Source organism: Cebidichthys violaceus, unplaced genomic scaffold (genome assembly GCF_023349555.1).
Source record: "Cebidichthys violaceus isolate CVI_PGR_0920_01 unplaced genomic scaffold, fCebVio1.0.p SCAF_19, whole genome shotgun sequence".
NCBI classification, from domain to species: Eukaryota; Metazoa; Chordata; class Actinopteri; order Perciformes; family Stichaeidae; genus Cebidichthys; species Cebidichthys violaceus.
Genome location: NW_027176361.1, coordinates 11,350,288 through 11,375,539, shown reverse-complemented (window position 1 = coordinate 11,375,539; position 25,252 = coordinate 11,350,288). Strand labels below are relative to the sequence as shown.

The window sequence follows — 25,252 nt, the reverse complement described above, 5'->3', positions numbered from 1 at the left end:
TTTTGTGATAATAGCCAAAATCTAAAACAGTACTTACTTACTTTTTTTTTTTTTTTTACATTTTCATATTTTCTGGCATTTGTTACTCCAAAAGTAGTAGTTCAACCTGACAACTTTGTCAATATATTTTGAAAAATATATACAATAATAAATTAGTTGTTATTGTTCGAGGGTTCTTCAAAATTTTGCAGAAGAACATGCAGAAAGATGTTCAACAAAGGGATTATTACACGTTAATTACAGAATTTTTTTATCTTAATATAATTGTGAAAAAGTCACCAAACACAGACATTTAGGTGTACTATAATTAATAACATATTATAATTTGAATGTTTGGATTGAATTTGAATGAACTTGTGAAGGCGTTCATCTCTAACAATGAACACTAATGTTGAAAAAAGCTAGCACTGGTTAGTTCAGAGTCAGTACAATAAGTTTATTACTGTATATTGTCTGAATAACACTTAATAAGAGTTACTGTATTGACACGCTGTGGTGTGGACCCATGCTTTCTTTCAAATTGTGAAATTAGTGTTAAATACTCTGATAGATGATCCCCTTTATGGACAGTTAATGAGCTTTAGGTGCCTTATGAGGATATAGATTGTACTGAAAGTTTACATCATACTAATGAAGGCCTGGTGGAGTCCTGACTTTTGGCTGTTTGAACACAAGAGGTCAGCGTGGACCTCCCTCACATCTCAACGCCACGGTAACAACAGACGGCAGCTTTGTAAAAACATAGTATTTTAATAAATATAAATATGGCAAAATACAAATGTAACTTAGCAACAAATAGGCAATAACAAAAATAGACATTAGAAATAACATAAAAAAAATAGATAAAAAATACATATTTTTTTTGGGTACTTATGCAGTGCATTGGTGTCCGTTATGTCAGACGAAAGTAAACTACTTAATTATACTTTCCTTCATATGTCTTTCTGTCTTGTCAACCACAAATATTCAGAGAAATAAATTAACGGCAAACAAACTCTCAGTCAATCATGTTTCCATTGTTGGTCGTTGTTAGATCTGTGTGTCCCCTTTGTCTTCTTGTGTTAAGCACGTTTTAAATAAAGCTGTCGGTGAATATAGTCTGTCGAGTCAAAAGAAGTCGCAACCCTGTACAGTGGGTCTATTTTGGCCAATATGTGTGTGGCCACCAGGTGTGTGGTCATCATGTGTGTGGTCAACATGTGTGTGGTCAACATGTGTGTGGTCATCATGTGTGTGGTCAACATGTGTGTGGTCAACATGTGTGTGGTCAACATGTGTGTGGTCATCATGTGTGTGGTCAACATGTGTGTGGTCATCATGTGGAGCATGAGCAGCAGTAGTCAGACACAGTGGAGCGGAGTCTTCACAGTGGGTTACTGTTGTTGAGGCTGGTTAAACTGACCCATGAACAGAACAGCACCTGGACACAGGAAGTAGAACATTAGACAACACCGCACACTCTGCCCCCGGACTGCCCGGATTAGTCAGCGTTCTAAAATGGGAATTTCAAAGTAAAACGTAACAGGAGTGTTACCTGTTTGTTTGTGCTGGATGAGGAAGAGGAAGGGCCGGTCCAGAGTGATCTCCTCCACTGCCATACGAGAAAACATCACGGCGGCTAACGGAGGGGAGGAACGAGAAACCGGTCAGTTTGTTATAACTTGATTAAACACAAAATATATTTTCTAATATGTGCCATATGTGCATAATATTATCTGAAATAATAGAAGTCATACGACTATATTTTGACACAGTGCCCTTTATAAGACAGGGCCACCAATTAGTAATCATCACCACCATTTTGCACCAAGCATTACTAGTCACCCTTCCACTGAAAAAGGGAACTCCTGCATTAGCTTCACTTTCTAGACCCGGAGGTTACCACCTGCTTATACACATATATATTTTTATCCTTTATAGGAGAACTATCCAATCCCTCTGCATTACCTATGGAACTCTAAAACTCCTCAGTGTGTGTGTGTGTGTGTGTGTGTGTGTGTGTGTGAGAGACTCAATATTGGGCCCACCTGTTGCTGCTGCTCCCTTGGTTCCCTGCTCATTCACCTCGATCTTCACTCTCTGCAGAACCTTCGACACGCACAGCCTCTCGTCAGCTGGAGGGCAGAAACACACACACAGGTTTGATACACATTTCATTTGAAGTCACCGTACTCGCTGTTGTAGTAAACTACCTAACATGGTCTTCCTACTGGAATAGGAGGTTAACTCACTGGTGATGCGTGTGAAGTCAGCAGTAGCCAGGTTGAACATGTCTCCCAGACCCATGTTAAGCAGAGCAGTCTTCAAATTCACCTCCGAGTTCAGAGTAAACCTGCGACAAACACACACAAACCCTCAGTTTTCATCCTGGTTTCTTGGTAACCACACTTAGTCCGTTAGAAAAGTATTTTTAAAATCAGTTTATGTAACAGCCCACATACTGTCTGACTCTTTCTTACCTGGGCATGGCCAGCTGCCGCTTGACATTCCTCAGCTCCGCTCTCCACTGCTTAATCCTCTGGCTGCTCAAATCGGCACTGAGCATGCTCAGTGGAACCTCAGGCTCAAATGGCGACACCAGGAGCATGCTCAGTGAGTCGCCCTCGTACGGGACCTCAATGACATCGTAGTCCACGCCCTCGGCAGTCACAAACTCGCCTGTTGATTAAAGAGAACGATATCGATGTGAGTTTGTAAGCAGCGCACCGTCCGTCATCATCCATGTTCAGATCCTGGGTCAGCGTGTTGGACCTACCATAGTTGTAGCGGTTGGTGAGTCTCATCATGTGCACGGGCACGTTGCTGCCGTTGGCGCAGTGGAACATCCTCTCCTGGGTCAGTTTGGGGTCAAAGGGGACCTTCCAGAGGCCCTGGAAGTGGAGGGCATTGAGAAGGACCAGACGGGTCTCATCAGTCAGAGATCCAGATGCAAGGAACTCAGGGATGGCACCTGCAGACAAAAAGACACCAAAGAAGTCACGTCGGATTCAAAACGTGTATAAGCAACAAAAGTAGGCCACTGGGAACAAAATTGGAGAGGAATCCTGCAGATGTTAAGCAGCTGGTACCTGCAGTGTGGTCTGAGACCCATGAGTTGATGATGCTGACTGCTTGGTCTGGCTTGGTGAAGTCCACCTGGTTGGGGTGGGACTGGAAGGCCTTGGCCAGGGCTCGGCGGTACCCCTTCTCCAGGCTCATCTTCCTCTCCACCATGACCCCGCTGGCCGTCTCCACCCCGTCCTCACTGGACAGGTCCCGCTGCAGGAGGCGCTGCTCCCGAGACATCCCTCGCTCTGCAGGAGAGGGTTGATGGTCACGCCAACGATACATAATTATACAATCAAACGTGTTTCTTCTGTTGTTTGTTGTTGCATTAATCCCTTGTTCCTGAAAGAACCCTGAATATTGAATGTATGCACCACCCACCTTGCAGAGAAAAGCCCATGGCAGCAGTTAAGGCCCTGCGGGTGTTTCCAGCAGCGCCGAGCTGAGCCATGGCCAGGACGGAGGACACGCCGTACGGGGACAAGACCACGTTCTTGTCCGCAGAGTCCCGGGCCAGCTGCGAGAAGACCTTCAGGCCAAAGTCAGTCTGTTTGTCCTGCAGAGAGCCGAGCGCCGCTCCGCTCAGAGTCAGCAACAGGAAGATGTACACGCAAAGCATCTTGGGAAAGAAAGAAGAGAACAGGTGTAAGTTTGAATTCGCACACTTGAGTTTCGACGCCTAAAGGTAGAACCTTCTTTTGTTTTCTTCATATTTCTGAACAGCTCTTTCTCAAACGACTTGTACCGTATTGATGCACAATAAATGTGTTTTTCCAGAGAAACGATGCAGCCCACATCTGTTTGTGAGTGCATTGTTTCTGTATCTTATTAAGTGAGGAACAGAAAGTATGTTGGATTGCGCAACACCCGCAGAGAGACTCTAAACAGCTGGCAGATGTTTTCAATCAAACTTTAGGGTAATAATTCCACATCGGAAGCCAAAGAAATTTCAACATTTTTTGTTGTTTTGGAAATTCCTACAATAACAATTATATTGTTGCATTACTAGAAAAAAACCAACATATAATCACATTTAACGCTTCAGTTAAACATCTGGCTACATCTGCCGGGTCTTACTATAAGTGAGCCTCACATTTAAAACATACAACTTTAAATTGTTGAACTAACCATTTAAATTTGGCCACGTCCAAAATGTAGTATAGTCAACCCTGCAACAATTTGTATTGCTGTACATGTGTGTGTGTGTGTGTGTGTGACTCATGCTGGCTGTGTGTGCATTTACATCAGTGTGTCAACTGGAAAGTCTCCGTGTGTCAGTAACATTGGTTTTCCACTGCAGACATCAATAGTGCATACTGTGACTACAGCAGCTTTACATGCTGAGGCCGCTGAGGTCACAGGTCGGCCTCTGTTTGCACAGGACGCCACTTCCAGCTCAAACACTGTGTTGACTTAAGGGGAGGCAGCCCAGGTGAATAGGATACAGATTTGAACTAATAGATATCACCATGGGACTTGCCCTGTTGATTTTTTTACATTAAGACTTTTTGTCTTCTTAAATGTGCAAATCTGCTTAAATATGAGCTTATTATCATTGTCAGAACAGAAATGTGAACATCGGATAAAGCCAGGTTCAACATTCTTGTTTCATTTTGTTGACATATTAGAGTCAACGTTTTTTACAGTGGGAGTTTAGATATCTCTTTGTATCACTCCATCAATCAGATAACACTGTCAACAGCCATAACAAAACAAAAAATCAATCTCTGCCATATTTTTAGGAATAAGAATGTTGTAGATATCAGGCTATGAATAATAAATGAACAGTAGAAACCTTCAGAATATAGAGAGGATTTAAACTGTAAAGATGTGTATTTTAGTGTGAAAGAAGCCGTGAAAAGTTAAATAGCCTAAAAGTGACCAGTTTCATTTATTTAAATAATTAGATTATAATAATTAGACGTATAAATCTAACTTCAAACGCTGTAAATGTTTAGTCCAGTTGTAGTTCTTCTTACCTTGTGGTTGAAATGTGTCAGATGTAGTTCAGCAAGTCTGTGTTGTTTCAGCTTCTGTCTGCTCCTGCTGCTCGAGTCCGAATGACTGAAAGACTTTCTCTCTCTTTATAGGGTAGAGCCCCCCCCCCCCCCCCCCCGCCTCCACGCACACACAGAAGTCATTAGAGGGGATGATGTCATCTGACGCCGTCTGGACAGGCTTCCTTTTCATGAACACACACATCCACTCTCCCTCCGTCTGCCTGTTTCTGGTGCCCTGAAGCATGACTGAGCATATGGAAAGTCATTTAGCTGTTTTCCCTGTCTCACACACACACACACACACACACACACACACACACACACACACACACACACACACACACACACACACACACACACACACACACACACTCACATGACTTTGGCATGTCAGGCAATGGGTGTCATGTTTCCTTATGTTTGATTTTGTCGGGAATAAAAGTATTTTGTGATCTTGGTCATCAGTTGGAATTCCATTGTTTACCTCAAGTTCATTTTAACACTTTTTCCAAAAACCTACCGGCCAGTTACTACCAGTTAATTACAAAAAAAAAGATCTAATGGTGATGGTGAAAATATACACTGCAGTTTGCCACATTATTGTGCGGAGGACAACAATCAAAAGTACGAGTAAAACACAGGTTTTACACGTTTGATGCTCATTTAAATGTATGCTATTTTGTTTTTTTTAAATGCAAAACAACAACAAAGATACATTCTTTTAATATAAGTTGCTCCTATACCTTCACATTGTACTGCATTATTAGTGTATATAAGATGCAAAACTTGTCCAGATAGTTTAGAGCAAAAATCATGCCAATTTTATAAAATGTTATTTGTTAAAGTTGTTGTGTTTTTATACATTAACATTCAACAATATTGACTTTTTCTGTGGAATGAAAAAACAGGGTTTGAAGAAAAAAGTAAGACTACAAACAAAGTTTTAGTTTGCTATTGGTATTAAAACTTAAATATCTAAAAGCAACTTCTGTTGTGCAAGTCCTCAGTAGTGGGTACTATGTACCAGTACCCAGTAGTACTGGTCGGGGGGTACAACTACTCAGGCATCATGTCACCGATGGAATTTATCTTAATATATTAAGACAAATCATCTGAAAGCAGTTCTTTAAAGGTATCAGGATACTCAGCACAGTCTGATCTGATGTTGTTTGTTTTTTTCCGAACACGGATGCTTCCATCAGGACTTTTTTTAAACATTAGTTTATCTTTTCATGCAGTCACTCTCTAGACTCTCACTTTGGGGGGGGGGGGGGGGGGGTTGACTCATCAAAACACCAAATTTGGTCGTGGCTTCCAGCATTCCTCATCCCACTACTCGCCAAGCATCTGGTAGACATACAGAGAACGGGAATCAACACACTGTTTCCAAATTTATCTGGAATGAGAGCCACAAAAAAAAACACAATTTGAAGCCACTTTTTCTCGTAGAAGTTAAAAAGCAAAGCCAATAAGAACTCTGCGGGTCTGACACAACTGGGATGCGTCGGCTATGGAGCGCTTGATGTCTAATTTTTGGGGGTTTTCCATCAGTGAATAAAGGGCAAACTAATTTATCCAGAAGGTGTTTAGGCATGGCAAATACTAAACCATAAGAGGAGTAAAAGAGGCAGGGACAACCACATTACAAGCAGACGTGTTTTCTTTCTTCTCTCTGCTGGTACAGCATCTAATGATGCAAACAGTTTCGGGGTTATATTTGTCCGGAGATATCTGTCTCAATTACTTATTTCTGCAACATCTGCGCTTGGCAGTTATGGTCAATGTAGTGGTAGGGAAAGATGCAGGGTTGCCGCTTAGAAAGTCGGGTCACACGGTATAAGAAGCGCCAGGTAGAGGAGGTTGTGGCGGAGAACTCTCACCCAGGAGACTGCTGTGTGATGGTGCCGGAATGATGCAGACAATTGGAGACCAATTAGATGCAAATATCATGTTTTTCACAAATGATGTGCAGATTTTTTTTTGCCTTTTTATACCTCAAATGGCTTGGAATATAACTACTGAAATGGTTGCAAAAAAACCAAACAGACTCCCCCCCCCCCCAAAGGTTTGGGCTGAGCCCCGAATGTCTACAAATGTCATCAAAGAAAAGGACAAACCCAGACTATAAACTGAGATGACAAGGTTTTTGGAACTAGACTGCCCTGATGTCATTGTCCTCTGCCTTTTATCTTTCTTCATGCCAAGACAGCTATGTATGTGAGGGACATTTATGGGCCTTGTATGAAAGACGGGCGGTTTTAGTTCTCTGTTATTTCTGTGTCCTACTGTTGTTGTCCTTTAATTGCCTTGTTAAATCAAAGTTTACAGCTAATTTACTATCGTACCTAAAGAGCTGCAGTTACCACTAAATCATTTTGAAAAAATGTGAGCAAACACAACCACCCAAATGAGAGACAAATAGCTGTGAGCGACGGGCCCGTACGGCCTCGTGAGTCATTCAAGGAGACTTTTGTTTCACCACTGTAGTTACTGCACTTGTCATCCCGTTTGTTTAGACAGTGTTGCCAAAAATACACAGAATGCATCAGCACACCTCTGCACTTTGACTTGGTATAACCCACACAACCCCTGGGGATGATGTGGTTCAGTCCAAACACGGCTGTGAATGGAAATTTGTCGTGTGCCACCCACCCAGTTCTCTGTGGGGGCTTCAGGAACATGGGAATCAACAGTAACCAACACAACACACAACATCACAAACACAGACTACTAGTTGTTACGTGACTAGTGAAATATATGAGGGCAATCGATAAAGACAAATGAGAAATAAGAACTACCTTCACACATGCAGTTTTTTGGCACTTTGTGACTTTATTAATGCTTATTATATATATAACTAATTCCTTATATATCAGGTGTAAGTTATTGCTGTGGAGAATATTGGATAAAAGCGCAACGTAACAGCACAACACAACAACGCAATGTAATAGTGCAACACAACAACGCAACGTAACAGTGCAACACAACAACGCAATGTAACAGTGCAACACAACAACGCAATGTAACAGTGCAACACAACAACGCAATGTAACAGTGCAACACAACAACGCAATGTAACAGTGCAACACAACAACGCAATGTAACAGTGCAACACAACAACGCAATGTAACAGTGCAACACAACAACGCAATGTAACAGTGCAACACAACAACGCAACGTAACAGCACAACATCACAGCGCAACATCACAGCGCAACATCACAGCGCAACACAACAACGCAATGTAACAGTGCAACACAACAACGCAACGTAACAGCACAACATCACAGCGCAACATCACAGCGCAACATCACAGCCCAACACAACAACGCAATGTAACAGTGCAACACAACAACGCAATGTAACAGTGCAACACAACAACGCAATGTAACAGTGCAACACAACAACGCAATGTAACAGTGCAACACAACAACGCAATGTAACAGTGCAACACAACAACGCAACGTAACAGCACAACATCACAGCGCAACATCACAGCGCAACATCACAGCGCAACATCACAGCGCAACATCACAGCGCAACACAACAACGCAATGTAACAACGCAACATAACAGCAGAACATAACAGCATAACTAGAATAAAATACAGTCAAATACTACTCAATACCGAAGAACTTTCCATAACAGTCGCTCCATGTACTGCATCGCTTGCTCTGCGTTGCTCGTTGTAATACCTCACTTGCTCTGACCGGATGCAAAAACAATCACATTAAACATGTAAGTAGTTTGCAAAAATGTACAATGCCATTTTTTCCTGGCATCCACTCACTGCATTTAACATTTTTGTGGACTGATTTCACTGGAAGTAAAAACACCATGTAACCACAGCCACTGAGTTAGCTGTTGTCATAGAAGCTACAGTGAAATGTGCTGAAGTAAAAGTTCCCTCACATAATAGGGAAACCTCTTGCGAAAACCTTTTGATGAAGCAACTGTGGTTTTTGTTTTGTAAATTTCTTTACAGTAAAATGACACCTACCCACGTATGTTGCAGAGGAAACAATTTGAAGAAACATGGAATAAGGAAAGGGCAGTGATCACATGACGTGAGTAAGAGGAGAGGGAATCCCCTGTTTCACTAGCTGACATTTTGACCTTACTAACTGGCACTGAACAGAATGACATCGTGGATTTGAGTGCTTGCTTCTGAGTTTTCCTACCATTAGGATGCGCCTGAAAAAACACACTAAAAATAAATTCTAAAACAGAAGAAGAGACTTAACATGAGGCGGTGTGTCATCAGGCCGGTTTGAACCGGTGTGTTTTGATTTATATCAGCAATAAGATTTTGCATTGCTGCAGTCTATTCTTGCAAACCGTGTCGCATTTTACAAATAACAAGGAAACATCAGGCAAAAACTGCAAAGACGGGAGTCTGACGCTGTTTGTTTGTCACGAGTTTCTTGGTCATTTGGATGGATATTCATGAGAACCCTATAGTTTCATGGTTTATCTTAGTCAGCTATAAGAGATTGCTGCAATGCAAGATCTAGGAGCTGATTCAAATCAGAACTCACCAGTTCAGACTGGACTGATGACACACCTGTCACATGTTGTCTTTTTAGTATAGTTTCAGGTTATCCTAATGGATTCCCTGTGCTTCTACTTACCATATATTCTCTACAATGGCGATAGATACATATAAGGGATCTTGTCATACAGTTAAGTGTGGAAACGTCATGTATAGTAAATATAGAGAAAGTTGAAAGTGAAAAAAGTAAAACTTTGAATGTGATGATCTAGTGAAATATAGTCATAGTAGAATTGAATGTAGATACTAATGTAGATAGTGGATGATTATTGAATTATGATTGAAAAACATTAATATATTTAATTACCAAAAACCAACATTTTAGAGCCTTTGAAAATGTATTTTTTAATCTATAAAATTATTAGAAATATACATTATTTATAGATAAAATAGTGAGTAGAAATTATTTATTGATAATTCTATAACTTCTTTAGAAATAGCTTTTGTGTTGGTCTTGGTGGACGAAAGCAGTTGTGTTTCTAAGCATCAGATTCCCTTTGAAAAACTTTTCTGCAACAGGCTCTGACAGTCTGACCGGCATAGTCCTGGTTCTGACTATCCTGGGCCTACAGCAGCGAGGCGTCGGTGTTGGCTCCCAGCGGGATAAGCGGGGTAAAAACACTGCTCCTGGAGCGAGAGGATCACCAAAGTCATTATGATTCATCCTCTGAGGAACATGAATGTATGTACAAAAAAAATAATAAAATAAAAAGTAATGGCAATTCATCCAGTAATTGCTGAGATATTTCAGTGTGGACAAATTGGGTCACTTTCACCAACTGATATAAATGTAACCTGAGAGTGCATCCACATTAAGGCGGTTCAATTTCTCACCTTCAGAAAACATTTACCAAAACTGTCAAGAAAGGAACAAACAGGACCAGCCCTGGTTTTGTCAGGTTTTGTCACATCAGACGACAGCACATGCCTCATGGGCTTAATAACAGGAAGTGAATCAAGGGGCAGAGATAGTCACTTCCTGACATCCCAGCAGAGACTGAGAATAAAGGTTATCTTATGTGTTTTGGACATTCTTAGAACTGTGGAATGTTGGAAAACATATTGAATAGTATTGAGGTGGTAGGTGGACTCAGGCTGTCTGGGAAAAGGTTTTAATAAAAAAATAAAAAAAGGCCAGTGCATCTGGTGGGGCACCAGCACGTAGAACGTTTTCAGCCTATATGGTAAAGTCTTGCGTTTTCTCTAATGCTTCGGGCACCGCTTCATCACACTTCATCTCACATAGGGCATCCAAGAATTTAATATTGTGTTAACTTTTTCAAACATGGGGGCATGTGGGTTGACGAACCTTCTCTTTCCCAACTTGTCTCACATGCGGGGACACTTCCTAAAAATTACGTTCCCATATGGCAAAACTGCATTGCAAGTTACGTTTTGAGAGACGCATATTCTGACGTGAATTACGTTTGCTTTTGACGTATCACAATTTCCAATCGCAAGTCTGCGTAAGGAGCGATTCATACGCTGCAGGACTAATGAGGGAAATAGGAAGCAGGTGGATGGGGGAAGGTCAAGGTGACGGGACAGTTACTGTGTGGCAGAGCAGACAACAGAATGAAGACTAGGAGTTGTGATTAGGGGCCAAAATAACTCAGTACCAAGTAGAATCCCACTATCACAGAGCCTGCCTCTGCATGGCTCTCAACAGAAAGAAGTCTGATATGGCGGCTAGAAGCTAACGGTGCTAACGGCGCAAACAAAGGTAACAGTGCTGACAGAGCTATCTGCGGTAATTGTATGAGTGCTGTACAGGGTGGCGCTGATTAGCTAGCCAGTGGGACACACCGATGATCGGTATGAATGAAGTACTCCATTGGTATTGGTATCACTACCACACCTATCAGTGATCATGTAGCTCCAATTTTCCAAACCTATATTTACTTTTTATTGGTTCTTCTGGAATCTCCAAAGAAACACAGTCATCACGAACAGCGTTCCTATATAAAGGAGAAAGGGAAGTTCAAGTGGGCTGTGTGTCGATGATAACAACACAGACGTGTACGTGTATACGAGCTGCTGCCGTGACCGGTAAATGCATCATCTCACACTAAAAGAATTTGTCCGGATGACACATTCATTCTTGATAACAGCGACAGCCGCTTTCCATGACCAACAATGACCTGAGCACACCGTAGCATTATTCATGCTGCTGAGTTAGCGCTAACAGCCAGCTGTGTGCCAAGCGTTTCCAAATTATGAAAGCTCATCACTCTTAAGGGAAAGTGAAACTACAAAGAATATTCAATTTGTTAACTGAAATGAAATCCAAACCAAATTATTTTTCTCATAAACAAAACAAAACTAAGATTATATCCAAATTTGAAAAAAATAAAATGAACTTAAACTATTCAAATGGGCTAAAACAAACTAATACTATATTTGCGTCTCTTGAATGTTCATAATAAATGACAATAGCACAGCAATAATCAACCACAAGGCAGAATAGTAAACGACCCCTTAAAAAAGAAAACTCACAAATCAAACTTTTCTTGACATTCTTAGAGGACATTTGTATTATTAATGTCATATTATTATAAATTGTAGTAACGCTCAGTAATAACTACGTATTAAAGTTTCAAACTGCATAAAAAAATGGTCCTTCTGCACCGACTAAAGAAAACTAATTATGACATATTTACAGCTGAACAGCTCTATATTAAGAGATCATACTCGTGAACCTGTTGTATTTATTAAAATGTACTATAAACACTTCTGTAACAGACTTTTTAAAAGCATATGAAATTATCTGGTTGAGAAGTATATTCTGATGCTTTACATCAGTAAAAGTACTAATACCACACATTAAGAATACTCCCGACTTGTAAAAATCTTCCCCCTCAGCTAAACACTGTAAGCCCCATCAGCACTGTTAACATTCTTTGCGCAGTTAGCACAGTTGGATTCAAGCCGCCGGCTCAGCCGTCCCCGGGTCGAGAGCAGTGTGGAGGCAATGCTCTAAAAGATTGTAACTGTTATCAGCTAAATGTATTTAAGGTACAAGTAAAAGTACTTATGGGGCGGTAAAATGTTCCCTGTCAGTGTTCTACTATTATATATGATGTTTCTGTTTTCAGCTTTGCTGCGATGCATTTTCCAGCTGATCCAAGAGGCTTTTAAAATAGTTTATTTAGCTTAAGACGGAGGAGAATTCAACTGATAAAGGAACACTTCATCCTTCATTTCAAAATGAAATTCAAAACTTTATTACATATCTCTCTGAGCAGGATCATGCTGGTTGACGTCCGTGTATAATCAACGGGATGTACAGTATGATCTCTGATGGTGAACCACAAAGTAGGAGTTGAAAGCAAAAAGGAATGGAATCTCTACTGTTTGGCCTGTGTTAACCTGCTTGTGGTTAGAGTGAGTAAGTGGGTGAGGTTATGGTGAACCAGACCAAAAGTACAGACAGAAGATCTGCACGCTGCATTCGTGAACACACTTGCATTGATCTAGACATGCACAGTTACATAACCAGGCCAGTCCCTGCTGACCCTCCATGAATCAGGACTAAGACACTTACCTGCTCTCCAACCCTGCAACACACATACATCTAGATAAGCCCTGCAGGGAATTTCACAGATAACACACACTGGACTCTTGGCATCTCTGGCCCCGATCTGGACTTGGCCTGGATCCACCCAGCGTTTCCTTGGATTGCCGTGGTGTATGCACAAAACAAACAGCACACACATTTTGCAGGAACCATTTGAGCTTCTGCAAGGTGATGGAGAACGCACACATGCATGCGCTAAAGGAAGTTTCATTTCTTGGGTTGGGTAGCTTGGACAATGAATCATTCTGGTGTAGCTTGACAAAGAAAAGGACAAAACACAAGGCCCAACTTGTTGTTTCCGAAGTTTTCGGGTGAGGTCATTTGTACTTTGTGTTGAAAGTTTTTTTTTCAAGCTGCAATTGCCAAAGTCAAGATTGAACTTCAATTCTACTTTTGAACTGAAGGTTGTTCGAACATCCAACCCGAGCGGAGTCTTTTGTCGTAGCCTTCCAAAACGACCCATATTGGCATTTTCTTCTCTGGTGCCTGAGTTGCCAGGACGATAATTTTTTATCAGCCTGATCTCACAGAATTAAGCTAATTGACCACGACCCCTTTACAGCACATAACATGGTGGTGGCACATAATGTCTTATCCGCACCAAAGAAACAAAGCCGATGGAAAGTCAGTTAGGATCCTTTGTTGTGGTGGACAAACAAAGGACCAAGTTCAAGCGAAATATGTTTTGATCAAGCTCTGTCCAGGAAGGTGGTTGGGTTGGAGGTTGGGTTGTCTCGTGTGAAACCGAAGGTCAACGTTGAGTTATTTTAAATTACGTAGGCTAAGTAACAAACGTAGTTCAATCAGGAGAGACAAGTGAATGATTAGTAGTTAACATTTATTATGACAGATGATGCGTTAATGAGTTGCACAGAAATTCTTTGGCGCTTGAACTCGACGAGGAGATTTGTGATCGAGTTGCGATCGCCCTGAGCGGCAACAACATAAATCCCCCCGTGGAGTCCAGACACTGGTGGTGATGGTGGCTGATGAGGTTGATAGGATGATGAGTTGATGAGGCTGATGAATCTGCGAAGATTGGGCGGAGATGGGGAGGTGGAGGGTTGAGCAACAGCAGCATGAACGTACTGAAGGTAGAGAGACGGTCATATTTAAAGACAGACAGCGGCAAGATGACAGGCTAACCATGTCCTTGTGTCGTTGTGCTTTTGGCTAGAGACCAGCTGATCTTAGACAGCTGATATCATGATTGACAGCCCCAAACAATAACAACAAGGAAATAATGTGTGCATGCATGAGGAGTGACGGCAGATGTATGGTAAATAAGCTATGGGCTTAGGCATGCATGAGTATAGTCTTCCTGTCTGAACTTACGCTAGAGCTTCATTTCTTTCAACTCAAACCATGATCCTCTCTTTCAAACCTACCATGTGACGCGCTGTTAAGAGGTTGCGGTCATTTCACGTGTTTCTGTGAGATCACATTGTTTTTCAGTGTCTTCCAAATCTGTCACAAATTACTCATCGCTAAAGAGTGATTCATCAAAGCATTTTCTAACCTGCCGCCTTTATGGTTTAGGGCGGGGTTACGTTTAAGCAACTACAACCAGAAAGACGGTGGTCAAATTGACCGGTGGCTGGCGAAAGGATGCTAGCAGCGGCCTTTGATGTCAAAGCAACGTATCATCATTCAACGGTTTGTATGCCACGTTGTGAAAAGTCATCTCTCATTTTTTTTGTGCGTTTTCCAACGAATGTCCAGCAACAAGAGCGATCAATGCAGAACCTGTTCGGTTTAGGAAAAGATCGTGGGGTGGGTTAATCTAAGTATGTTTGTGATGGAAAATAACTACTGTACGTTTGTTACGATCTCCTGGGTGAAAGTGGTAGAAGTCACAGGCTTTCTAGGCCCAAAGATCCACCCGAACCTCCTGCTATGAAAGCATCACAATACATCATCCTACAGTCAATACTCCCATGACCACCAGAGGTTGTTTGTCAGGTAAACAACGGTTGATTTAAGATCTTGACCCAAAGACCAAAGGTTCTGTTTAGGAGGTCTCTGTTTGGTCTTTACCTTTTCTCGCCTTGTTTGCAGAAACGCTTCAAACATATATTGATTTATTTCTACACCAAGTCTCGACTTAGCTCCACCCCACCTCTTACTTCCTACCTGCAGAAGAGAGTGACTCACCGTCTCTATATTCACATCTGCACCACCCATGAGTCTGTTTTTCTGCACCCTCATCTCCCGTAACTTTGATAACAGCGTCTTACAAGAAGACAAAACAAACAGTCTGGTTCTCTTTAACCAAGTGGGCCTGGGGTGTGTATTTGTGTGCACCCGCGAAAAAAACATACAAATACATTTATATTACGCAAGAGAACTTTCCACAGAATACACTTATTCATTCACCCCTAACCCAACCCTGTTCCTCACCTAGTGACACATCTAACCCTAACCACAGGGGAACACATGGGCACTTTAATAAACTGTTTCAGTTTGTAATCATGACCATTATTTAAGTGAAACCAAATCACATAAAACAGTGCAGTTAATGATTTAAAAGTGCTAAAGAGGTGAATGTTTGTGGTTGGAGGTACAGAAATACAAAAATACAGACTGATGACAAATCAAATGACAACGTCTGAAGTGTGTTTGTAAAAAGTTGGTCATGTTGGCTCATGTTTGTATTTTAATCTTAAGGTGTTGGCTAATTTGTAGTCACTGATCAGACACGATATTTTATTACAACTGTATTACTAGGCAACACTGCCCTACAAAATGGGACATCAGGTCCTTTTTTCCACAGAGAACCAATTTCAAACAGCCTATGACCATGTTGGATTAATATTTATTGATATCCATCACCTCCCAGCTCACAGGAAGGGATCAGGAGATGTGTTTATAACTGAGTCAAACTTTTTGTCTGTGTGTACGTTTGTGTGCACACGAGCGCTTATTGGAAGCCCCAGCATTCTCCCAAAAGGACATTCCCTCGTTTAGTGTTATTTATTTGTCCTCACTTAGAACTCCACCACCGCACAGCGGCTGTTGTGTCTCCCGGTGACTCGTACCAGTGTTACATAAATGGACCTGATCAGACAATACACTCGGCTAGACTCAATAGTCCAGGCTCAAGCTGTCAGACAGTGGTGTGTGGCTACCGCTGAGGACGCAGATGTTCTGTCGTCTGGGAACTTGGAGACCTGAAGTGCACTTTTATTTTATTCAAAGAGACCAATATCTTTACGCTGCTTTAATACGTTTTAAGAAATACATCAACGAACCGCTTCAAAAACAGAAACTCTGAACGGAAACTGTCAGTCCTGCTGGAGGTTTAGTTTCGTTAGCCGTTAGCTCCGTTAGCTCCGTTAGCTGTATTGGCCCGGTTAGCTGTTAGCTCTATTAGTGCGCTGTTGTAGTCAGTGCTTGGCACAAAAAATATAAGGGTGATGGGTCCAGCAGTATGCGGGGGTTAACTATGAACAGACAGACACACTCACATGTGCACACACACACACACTCACACACGACCGAACACATAATCTCCTGGCGGTGATAATGATGAATATTTTTTAGAAAAAGACAACTTTTGGGGCATCGTGTAGAGGAACAATGTGGAAAATACACTTTTATGGAGGCACCAGAGACAATATTATTGAATATTCCAACTGGACCCTCAGCCTAACTTTGAACTAAATGTTTCCTTGGTCTTTGAAATAAAGAAACTAAAAGGGCACACAGACTTGCGCCCACCTCCCGGCAGTGATTCACTCCTCACAGGACCATGACAAACGAGCCCCTTCAACCTCAGTCAACTTTCCCCTGCTGTGTTTCCCATCTCCCCCTGCGAACCGGTGAAGGTTCAACCCCTTCAGGGTTGTCAGTGCAAGTCCAGGCTCGACCCTGAGCACATTCTTCCGCTCGCTCCAGTCACAGTTTGGCGCGACAAACGCAGCACACTTCCAGTAAAGTGAGAACTTTACGACGATAACAGAAAGAGCTGCTTGTAATAAATGTAGCGCAGGTTCGGCTGCTGCTGGCTGTAGGATAAGTGTTAACCACCGTCACTTAACCGGGCATGTTTGTTGCCCCAAGGCCTGACATGGAAAAACAGTGTGGAGCTCCATTTATTTATAAGATCTTACTCATTTTTTCCCATGCAGCGCTTTTCTTGAGGAGGATCCCGTACTGACCTTACAACCACTTCCTGCTCCCTGAACATTTGATATGAGCAACGCACGGACAGAAAGAGAGACGGAAGAGATGTGGAAAAAAGAAATATATGTGAAGCGCCAGAAATCAGATCCAGCTGTGTGTCCCAGCTCCATGTTATATATACTAATGCATGCAGCATACTTGGATTGGGGGTATGGGTAAAGAAAGTCTAAACATAAAATAAGCAGGAAGATGAAGCCTTTATACTTCTATGCTAACCTGAAGGATACAAATGGATGATTGTCTATCAAAAGAACAGAAAAGATTTCCTTCAACTCCTTTAGAGAAACAGTCTTCTAAAAAAATGTTTAAGTCATGCTTTCAGTTAAAGCTGCGATAACAATGTTTGATCCGGTCGGTGGGCGGAGCTTGGTTTAGTCACGACTGTTTTCCTCATGGAGGCCTTAAACTTTCTCAATTTACAGCTAAACAGTGACTAAAAATACGTTTCTAAAAAAACATCTGAGGCGAGAAACAGGCAGTGCAGTAACAGAATCTTGATTTGACCAACGCCGCCTAGTTCGACAGTTTGATCGGAGTTGACGAGCAGTGATTGACAGCAGCGTCAGAGAATCCTCGACTCTGATTGGTTGTTTTACTTCGTGAGCGTCGGAATCTTCAAATGCCATTAGGTGTCACTAACAGGAGGCCGAGGAACCTGATTTTGTCGTTCTTCTATACTACTGTCGGGATAAAGTGACAGTTTGAGCAAATACAACACAAAGCTTTTTTTTATAAATGTTACCAACTGCAGCTTTAAAAGGAAACTTTCCACGGGTTCTTTTCCGGATTCACGTTAACAGCAAAACTGTGCTGACATTTCCTTTGGTGACTGCTGGGAGCTTCTTACATAACGTGCACTTAAGTTAAAACTGGCAAGTGAAATTAATTTTAGGTAAAAGGTAGAAATGTTTTGGGGCATTGTGGTGCGGGGAGCTGCTCAAAATATCCTTAAATGTAGAAGAAGAAGGATGGTTGATGAAGACGTGGGTCACATGATGATGTAAAGATGAGTCAGAAATCTGCTGTGTCACGTTTAATGTCTTCTCCATGTCTGTATTTTGTGACTCATCATGTGCTGTGACTGAAAACACACTGTATTTTAATATTTAGGTTGTTACCTGATACACATGTGCCGGAACACAACTGGAACTGGAACCAGTTGACTCCAGGTGTGACAGGAAATGAGCAAACACACGCGAGCGCTCGGGGCTTTGAATCACTAACATGCCTCACGATTCAGTTCAACGATGGAATTCCATGCTTTTTCTTACTATAATCCATAACCACATTCACAATAGGATAATGATTCGTATCCATCATGCAGGTAAAACACAGACCTCTCATATTCTCATATTTGTTTATTCAGTAAAGCGATAGTTTGGATGTTTGAGGTAGGGCCAGTTTATTACGGTCAGTACTGTTCCCTGTCAGAATGAGCTGTCTGACAGCATATATTCTAAATATAGCGCTCATTTAAACTAATACTGAATAATTTAAGTGGGGCTTTTTTTTTTAGGGGGTTTAAATATTTTGTTCTGCTTCTGAAAACACACAAGTGGGGAAACACACAAGGGCAGGAAGTGAAGACTCTGGCCAAATCCCAATGTCCTCCCTAAACCCTAAGCCCTGAACCCGCAAGGACTTAACTGACGTCACCTGGTGAGTGGTTGAGTGTGAGAGGCTGCAAGGGCTCGAAATGATATAAATATGAATGGGACAGCACTTTGCTGCAACAAGTAAGTATGCTGACTTAGTTACAAGTAAGTAACTAAGTCAGCATACCATGCTGACTTACGGAAAGGGTTCATAAAGGGATCAAAATGTCTGCCAGAGAGCCCTCAAACACTTGAGGATTTGACAGTGGGACATCCCTAAACCCTCACAGACTTCGCGGGAGCGCGACTCAAAGTCCTTGAGTCCGTAAGAGGGGACATTGGGATTTGACAACTGGTAAAAATAAAAACAAAACAGGAAATGAGACCCAAAAAAAAAAAGAAAGAAAAAGAATGTACAATGTGATTTCTAATGTAAGCTGTCAGAATATCATATATTTGCATGCGGATGGATGATCACAATCACCTACCAAACAGAATATTCTATATTTGACACTGTGAGGCTTATATGACGTGTACATTCCAAACAGGGAATGTTCCAATAATAGAAAATAATAGAGACTGAGCGTGGTTAGAGAGGAGGAAGATGAGTGGCCTGGTGGTTTGGGGGTGATTAGTAACAGGAAGTAACTCATGGATAATGAAAGTTACACACAGGAGAAAATATGTGTGTTCTGTTTCTAAGAAATGTTCAGCATGTAGAATATTTGTATCACTCATAACTTCATGTAGTCACTGAAGGTTACTTCTCACTTTCCAGACATTAATGTGGATTGTGTAAGCATGTGCTTTTTGAAATGATGCAACTCTGCGATGGATAAGAAATAAAAAATAAACGGCGTGGCAGCGACAGGCGGTGCTGTCTGTTACAATGTAAGCAGATTGACGTCTTCCAGTCAGGATAATGAAAGTTGCACAGAAAGCCTACAATGTTAATCTTATGGCTTCTTAGCGTCACTCTGTGGTAGCATTTAGTTACTACAGAACAACAGAACTGTGAGCCCGTCCAGCCCGAATACGATCTATTTCAAGTCCGTCTGCCGTGACAAGCAAACCGAGGCTCTGAACTGAGTGCGTATAAACAAACATGCAACTACAAAAAGTCAAAACAGCGTCACGTGTGCATCCATACCTTATATATAAGTTGTTATATCGGAGCCGTCAGATAGGCGGCGCCGTGGCTTAGTTGGTTAAAGCGCCTGTCTAGTAAACAGGAGATCCTGGGTTCGAATCCCAGCGGTGCCTTTTGTTCACACCGGAAGTCGCTGTTTTGTTCATATTACTGTTCATATTTACCATAGACTGTATAATATATAAACACTACATCCACTGGACATTGTTGTTAACAACGACACTTTATACCCATAGAATGAATATGAGGGAATATTCAATCTTCCTTCAAGGATTTCCTGCTACTAGAAAAAATGTAATTTCCGCGATCAAGCTCTAAAATACGCTGCGAGCAGGGTTCGAACCTGCGCGGGAAGATCCCATTGGATTTCAAGTCCAACGCCTTAACCACTCGGCCATCGCAGCCAGTGAATACAAGACGTCATACATTTACTTTTTAACACATACAAAAGTACGTACTGTGAATTGACAGCGTATTCTTTTTCATTCCTCTTTCCTCGCCATTGCTAAGCAAAACGGCAATGGTAATTGTAAACGGTTTACTCTTCATAAGTAAAATATAATGACCTTATAGAACGTGATGCATTGCTGTAGATGAAACTACCCAACAATAAATAAATGAGTTAAAATTAACAGAACCTCAAACTAAACACACCCACAACTCTGCCCATCTTAATATTAAATTTTTTTTCTAGGAAATAATAAACTATGACAAACCCAATGTAAACCAGAGACCTCACAAGATGATCAACAGTACATCTAAAAGGTGTCCTTTGATGCACAACAGAGACACTGTGTGAACTCATACAACTATATGTGCTTTATTAGAGACACAACTAATAATATTGCAGGAGCCAATATACCTTACTTTCCCAAACTCCTCTTGCTAGGATCTCCACGAGGCTTAAAGTAATATTCATTAAAACACCCTTAATTAATTGCTGGCAATAAATGTATTGCCATGACATGCAAGAATGAACACCCACCCTTCACTTCCTTGTGGATTAGGTAGTCTCATTCAAGATCTGTGAAAAAAAAGGATGTTTAATTTAAAAGGAAGCCCAACACTTCTTGAGTATTTGAGTGACTTCAGGCAATATCTGTCCACAATGCCCGTCCTTAGTAAGATATGTCTTCAATAAGACGTAGCCATGACAATTCAAATTATTATTATATGCATTTTCACATGCGCTTTGCTTAAATAATCATGGTCATCTCTGAGCCACACCCAATTTGTTGCTAGGAGAAGTGAGTTGTATGTTGGTACAAAGATCAGTGATTCATCAGCTGATCAGCTCTCCCTCAGGGTGTTTCCATGGACGCCTATCATGCAGTCGGCTGATCATGTTCTCTCTATATTTAGAATGTTGAATCTATAGCCTTTCTAGTGGACAAAACATAATGTAGTACCCTCTATAGGCTAAGGTGCCTTTCTAGTGGAGAAAACATAATGTAGTACCCTCTAGGCCAGGGGTTGGCAACCCACGGCTCCGGAGCCGCATGCGGCTCTTCAGCCCCTCTGTTGCGGCTCCCTGAGGCTACATCCACACTAACGAAAACGATCTCCGTCCACACGGCGTTTCAGCATCGTTTTCGAAATAATCTCCGTCCAAACTAAAACGTCTGAAAACGAATATCACGTGACTATTCACGTACACTGGGCATGCGGGTGGGTGCCGGTGTAAACAGGAAGTCCGCTCCGTAGGGCTGGTTACGCCGCTGGACACGCCGCCAAAATAAAAAATGTTTGTTTTAAAATAAAAAATAGTTTGTCAACTAAAATGTGAATCACGTTGCTGTCAAGCTAATTATGATTTGCAGACCTCTGTCCTCGGTAAACTATTGTAAGCTATTATGTTGAGCACGTTAAGAGCTCTCTTGGAAGCAGTGTTCCTGTGTATGTGTTTGGTGCTTTTATTGTGGAGGATGAGACGGAAGAAGAAAAAAGGGGTTCTGGTGAAGTGTGGGAGAAGTGAATAAAGTTGCTGCTGTTTTGGCACAGATTACGGAGCCCTGTGTTTATTATTTTATTATTATCATAAAGTATTGGCGCAACGTTAAGGCTCGGCTACACCATCAATGGATAAATCCCCCAAAAAATAAAAGTCATGGAGAAAAGTTTATTTCTGCATAGACGTTTTAATTTGCTTTCACTGCCAATGATGCTGGCTTACCTGTATGCTTGAAATGTTGCGAGAAATTAGCAAACAACAAAAAAATTTATGTTGAAAGACACTTCCAGAACAAGCACACATTTGCTGGAAATGAGAGATGAGCGAAAAAGAGCGATTTCTCCCGAAGTTTTTTCTCCTCTTTATAAGAGTTTGATATTGTTATAACAGGTGAAATAGCAATAAAATGTCAAGAATTGTTTATTCTTGTTCTATAATTTCATAAATAAAACAAACTATAGTTTTTGTATATATATATATAATGTAACTATATATAAAACTTTATAAGCTGTAATATCAAATAGCTTTTGCGGCTCCTGTTGGGATTCTACCTCTCTCACTATGGAAGGCCGCAGCTCACGCTCTCTACTGTACTTTTCGTCAACAGAGTCGTATCAAATAACCAGCTGGTTCCGATTTACAATCAAAAGTATTTAATAACTAACAGAAGTTAAACAATTACAAACTGAAGTACACTATCGATACAATATGTTCCGCGGATCAGAGTTAAATCACGCTCCACCCAGCAGGCCAGTCCCCTGGTTTACTGCAAAATGGCAGCGTCGATTACTCCAGGGAAATCCTCGGCAACAATGTCTTATACTCTACAGTTTCCTCCTGAAACTGTAAAAGTCCATTATCAGCTCTGTGATTGGCTGAAATCCAACTGTTCCCTCCTGGCTTCGCACAGTGTCCACTCTCGGTTGACCTCCTTGGCCCGGTCCGCCCCTCGTTCCATAGGGCTGTGTTCCTCAACATCTCTGCTTGTCCTTCCCCCGCTGTGTTCACACCTTTCAGCATTCCTGTAGTCGGCCTCTTGAAACTCATCACCATATGGTCACGGTAGTATCTGTAAAGCCTCTCTCAAAATCCCTGTCTCTCCCTCACAGCTCATCACTATACATTTAGTTCATACATCCAATAGGTAAACACATGATACACATATACTGTCTTCTTCAAGTAAATATACTGTAAACATATAATACATTCCACAAATCAATATCCTGTGACATTTTAATACATTGTAGGATTTAATACATTCCTCAAGGTGTGTTTTTAATCATCCTAAACATGCTTCTAAACTTAAATTCTTAACACTCCAGACAAAATTTATTTGGTGAAAAATAGGGCAAAATGGCTCTTTGGATAGTAAAGGTTGCTGACCCCTGCTCTAGGCTAAGGTGCCTTTCTAGTGGACAAAACAAACGTGATGAAATACCCTCTAGGCTGCCTTACATAACACGTTTTTCATGCGATGGTGCAAATGAGTCCTCCACTGTACTGCAGATCTATGAACATACAGTATGTTTGGTCTTTAATGAGCAGGGAGCTTTCCTTCCACTGATTCACATGGTTTTCATATATTTGAGAAAATGCGCCTCCCAGAACAAATCCGCATTCATTAAATATTTGCGTTTCAATCGTCAGTTTTCCCCACTGCTCACTTAGCACAGTTGCTCTTGAACTTTAGGCCCTACACCATTTCCTTATTGAGCCAGACACTTAGAGTACCATGCTGACGACACGGTGATCAATCATGTCATTAAATCATGTCAGCAAAGTGCAAACACATGCAGTGATGAATACAACACACACAAGTCCTCCCGAAAATGTATATTCTGCTACTCCCCTTGGCACAATATACTCAAAAATAACCTAATTTAAAGAAAGCTAAAATATAGCAGATTTCAACCACAACCCTCAGAAAGTACACAGGATTCCCTCTGTCATGATGAATACCAATACAAATGCCCTCACCTCACTTTGGAGGAGTTTCCTCCCAGCCCAGTATCTTTACGACTTTAGGACTTCCACACACGCACCCAGATAACTGACTCATGTGTGTTCTTTGTATGATTGTGAAGTCCAATCTCCACCTACAGAGTATCTTGGATTTTATGATATTTGTATGTGTAATTTTTACATGCTGCTCCGACAATCTCTGACAAGACAAAAAGGAGGACTGCTTGTTTATTATTCACATGTTTTTACTCATTTTGAAATGATGCATGGTATTATTTATAATTTTTAGTCGGTCGATCCATATAGTCAAAAGTGTCACAGTAAGCTGGGAAAATTCCAGCATTCATCAAAAGAGCTTTGCACTCATAGCTGTTCAAACATAAGAGAGGACACAGTGTGACGGACGTGCATTCATCACACCAATGCGATTAGAAAAGATGTAAAGATCAGAAAACAGAAAAAGAAACCACCCTATATTCAAATACTGGCTGCACTCTGCTGAGTCCCCAGCTTGGATTACCAACGGCCCCAGAACCTCAGGGCCCCAGAACCTCAGGGCCCCAGGTTCTTGTGTGGTCTTTATAGAGTTTACAATGAAAACGTCTCTCCTCAAACATCGTCGTGGTGCAATTTCCCTGCATTTGGAATTTTACCACAGTCAAATATTTCAGAACTCCTCATAATTACTTCTACTTTGCAGCTCTGTGATTGGCTCTCTGTGTTTTCTCGTCACCAATAAGAACTCATCACCTTAGAGAGATGGTCAGCGTAGTTCATGTTCAAACGATTTGAAAGGACTACAAGTGTCTCCTTCATCCTGCACATGGTGGCTGTAAATAATCATATGAATAAAGAGATTTTCCTAAAAACTTTTGCATGATGTGATGGTGAGGGAATGTATTGTGTGAGTGAGGGTCAACACAAGCACAGAAGTACAAACATGCCATCAATCAAATTCCTTCATCAAATATCAAATGTGAGATTTTCTGAGTGTACTGAAACAACCAGAGTCAGAGTCAGAGTCAGGCTTATACAAGACGTAGGTGATTTAAACACTAAACCCAACAGCATGGGCCTGCAGCGATTAGATCTCACTTTCACAGATAACCCTCGGCATTGTGAGCATCACTGGTGATGGAGTAAACCCGAGATCAAAGTACACATGGAAAGTTAAGTCTGCCTGGTTGCTATGGAAAACAACGTTTAACAACAATTTGAATTGTGTCTAAGTAACGC

The 25,252-nt window shown here is 41.4% G+C and overlaps 1 protein-coding gene and 2 non-coding genes across 3 annotated transcripts; 1 reads left to right on the top strand and 2 right to left on the bottom strand.

Annotated features, from left to right (window-relative positions):
* Window positions 1-730: 730 nt before the first annotated feature.
* On the bottom strand, window positions 731-5,097 carry serpine1 (serpin peptidase inhibitor, clade E (nexin, plasminogen activator inhibitor type 1), member 1). The gene is made up of 9 exons (XM_068713651.1): window positions 5,025-5,097; window positions 3,427-3,664; window positions 3,069-3,293; window positions 2,756-2,950; window positions 2,460-2,658; window positions 2,232-2,332; window positions 2,028-2,114; window positions 1,535-1,618; window positions 731-1,420 (listed from the first exon to the last, which is right to left on the bottom strand). The coding sequence occupies exons 2-9, from the start codon at window positions 3,662-3,664 to the stop codon at window positions 1,374-1,376; spliced, it is 1,176 nt and encodes a 391-aa protein (XP_068569752.1). The 5' UTR covers window positions 5,025-5,097; the 3' UTR covers window positions 731-1,373.
* A 15,045-nt stretch (window positions 5,098-20,142) lies between these two features.
* On the top strand, window positions 20,143-20,216 carry trnat-agu (transfer RNA threonine (anticodon AGU)). The gene has a single exon. It is a non-coding gene; the product is annotated as a tRNA-Thr (tRNA).
* Window positions 20,217-20,425: 209 nt separating this feature from the next.
* On the bottom strand, window positions 20,426-20,507 carry trnas-uga (transfer RNA serine (anticodon UGA)). Its single transcript has one exon. It is a non-coding gene; the product is annotated as a tRNA-Ser (tRNA).
* Window positions 20,508-25,252: the final 4,745 nt, after the last annotated feature.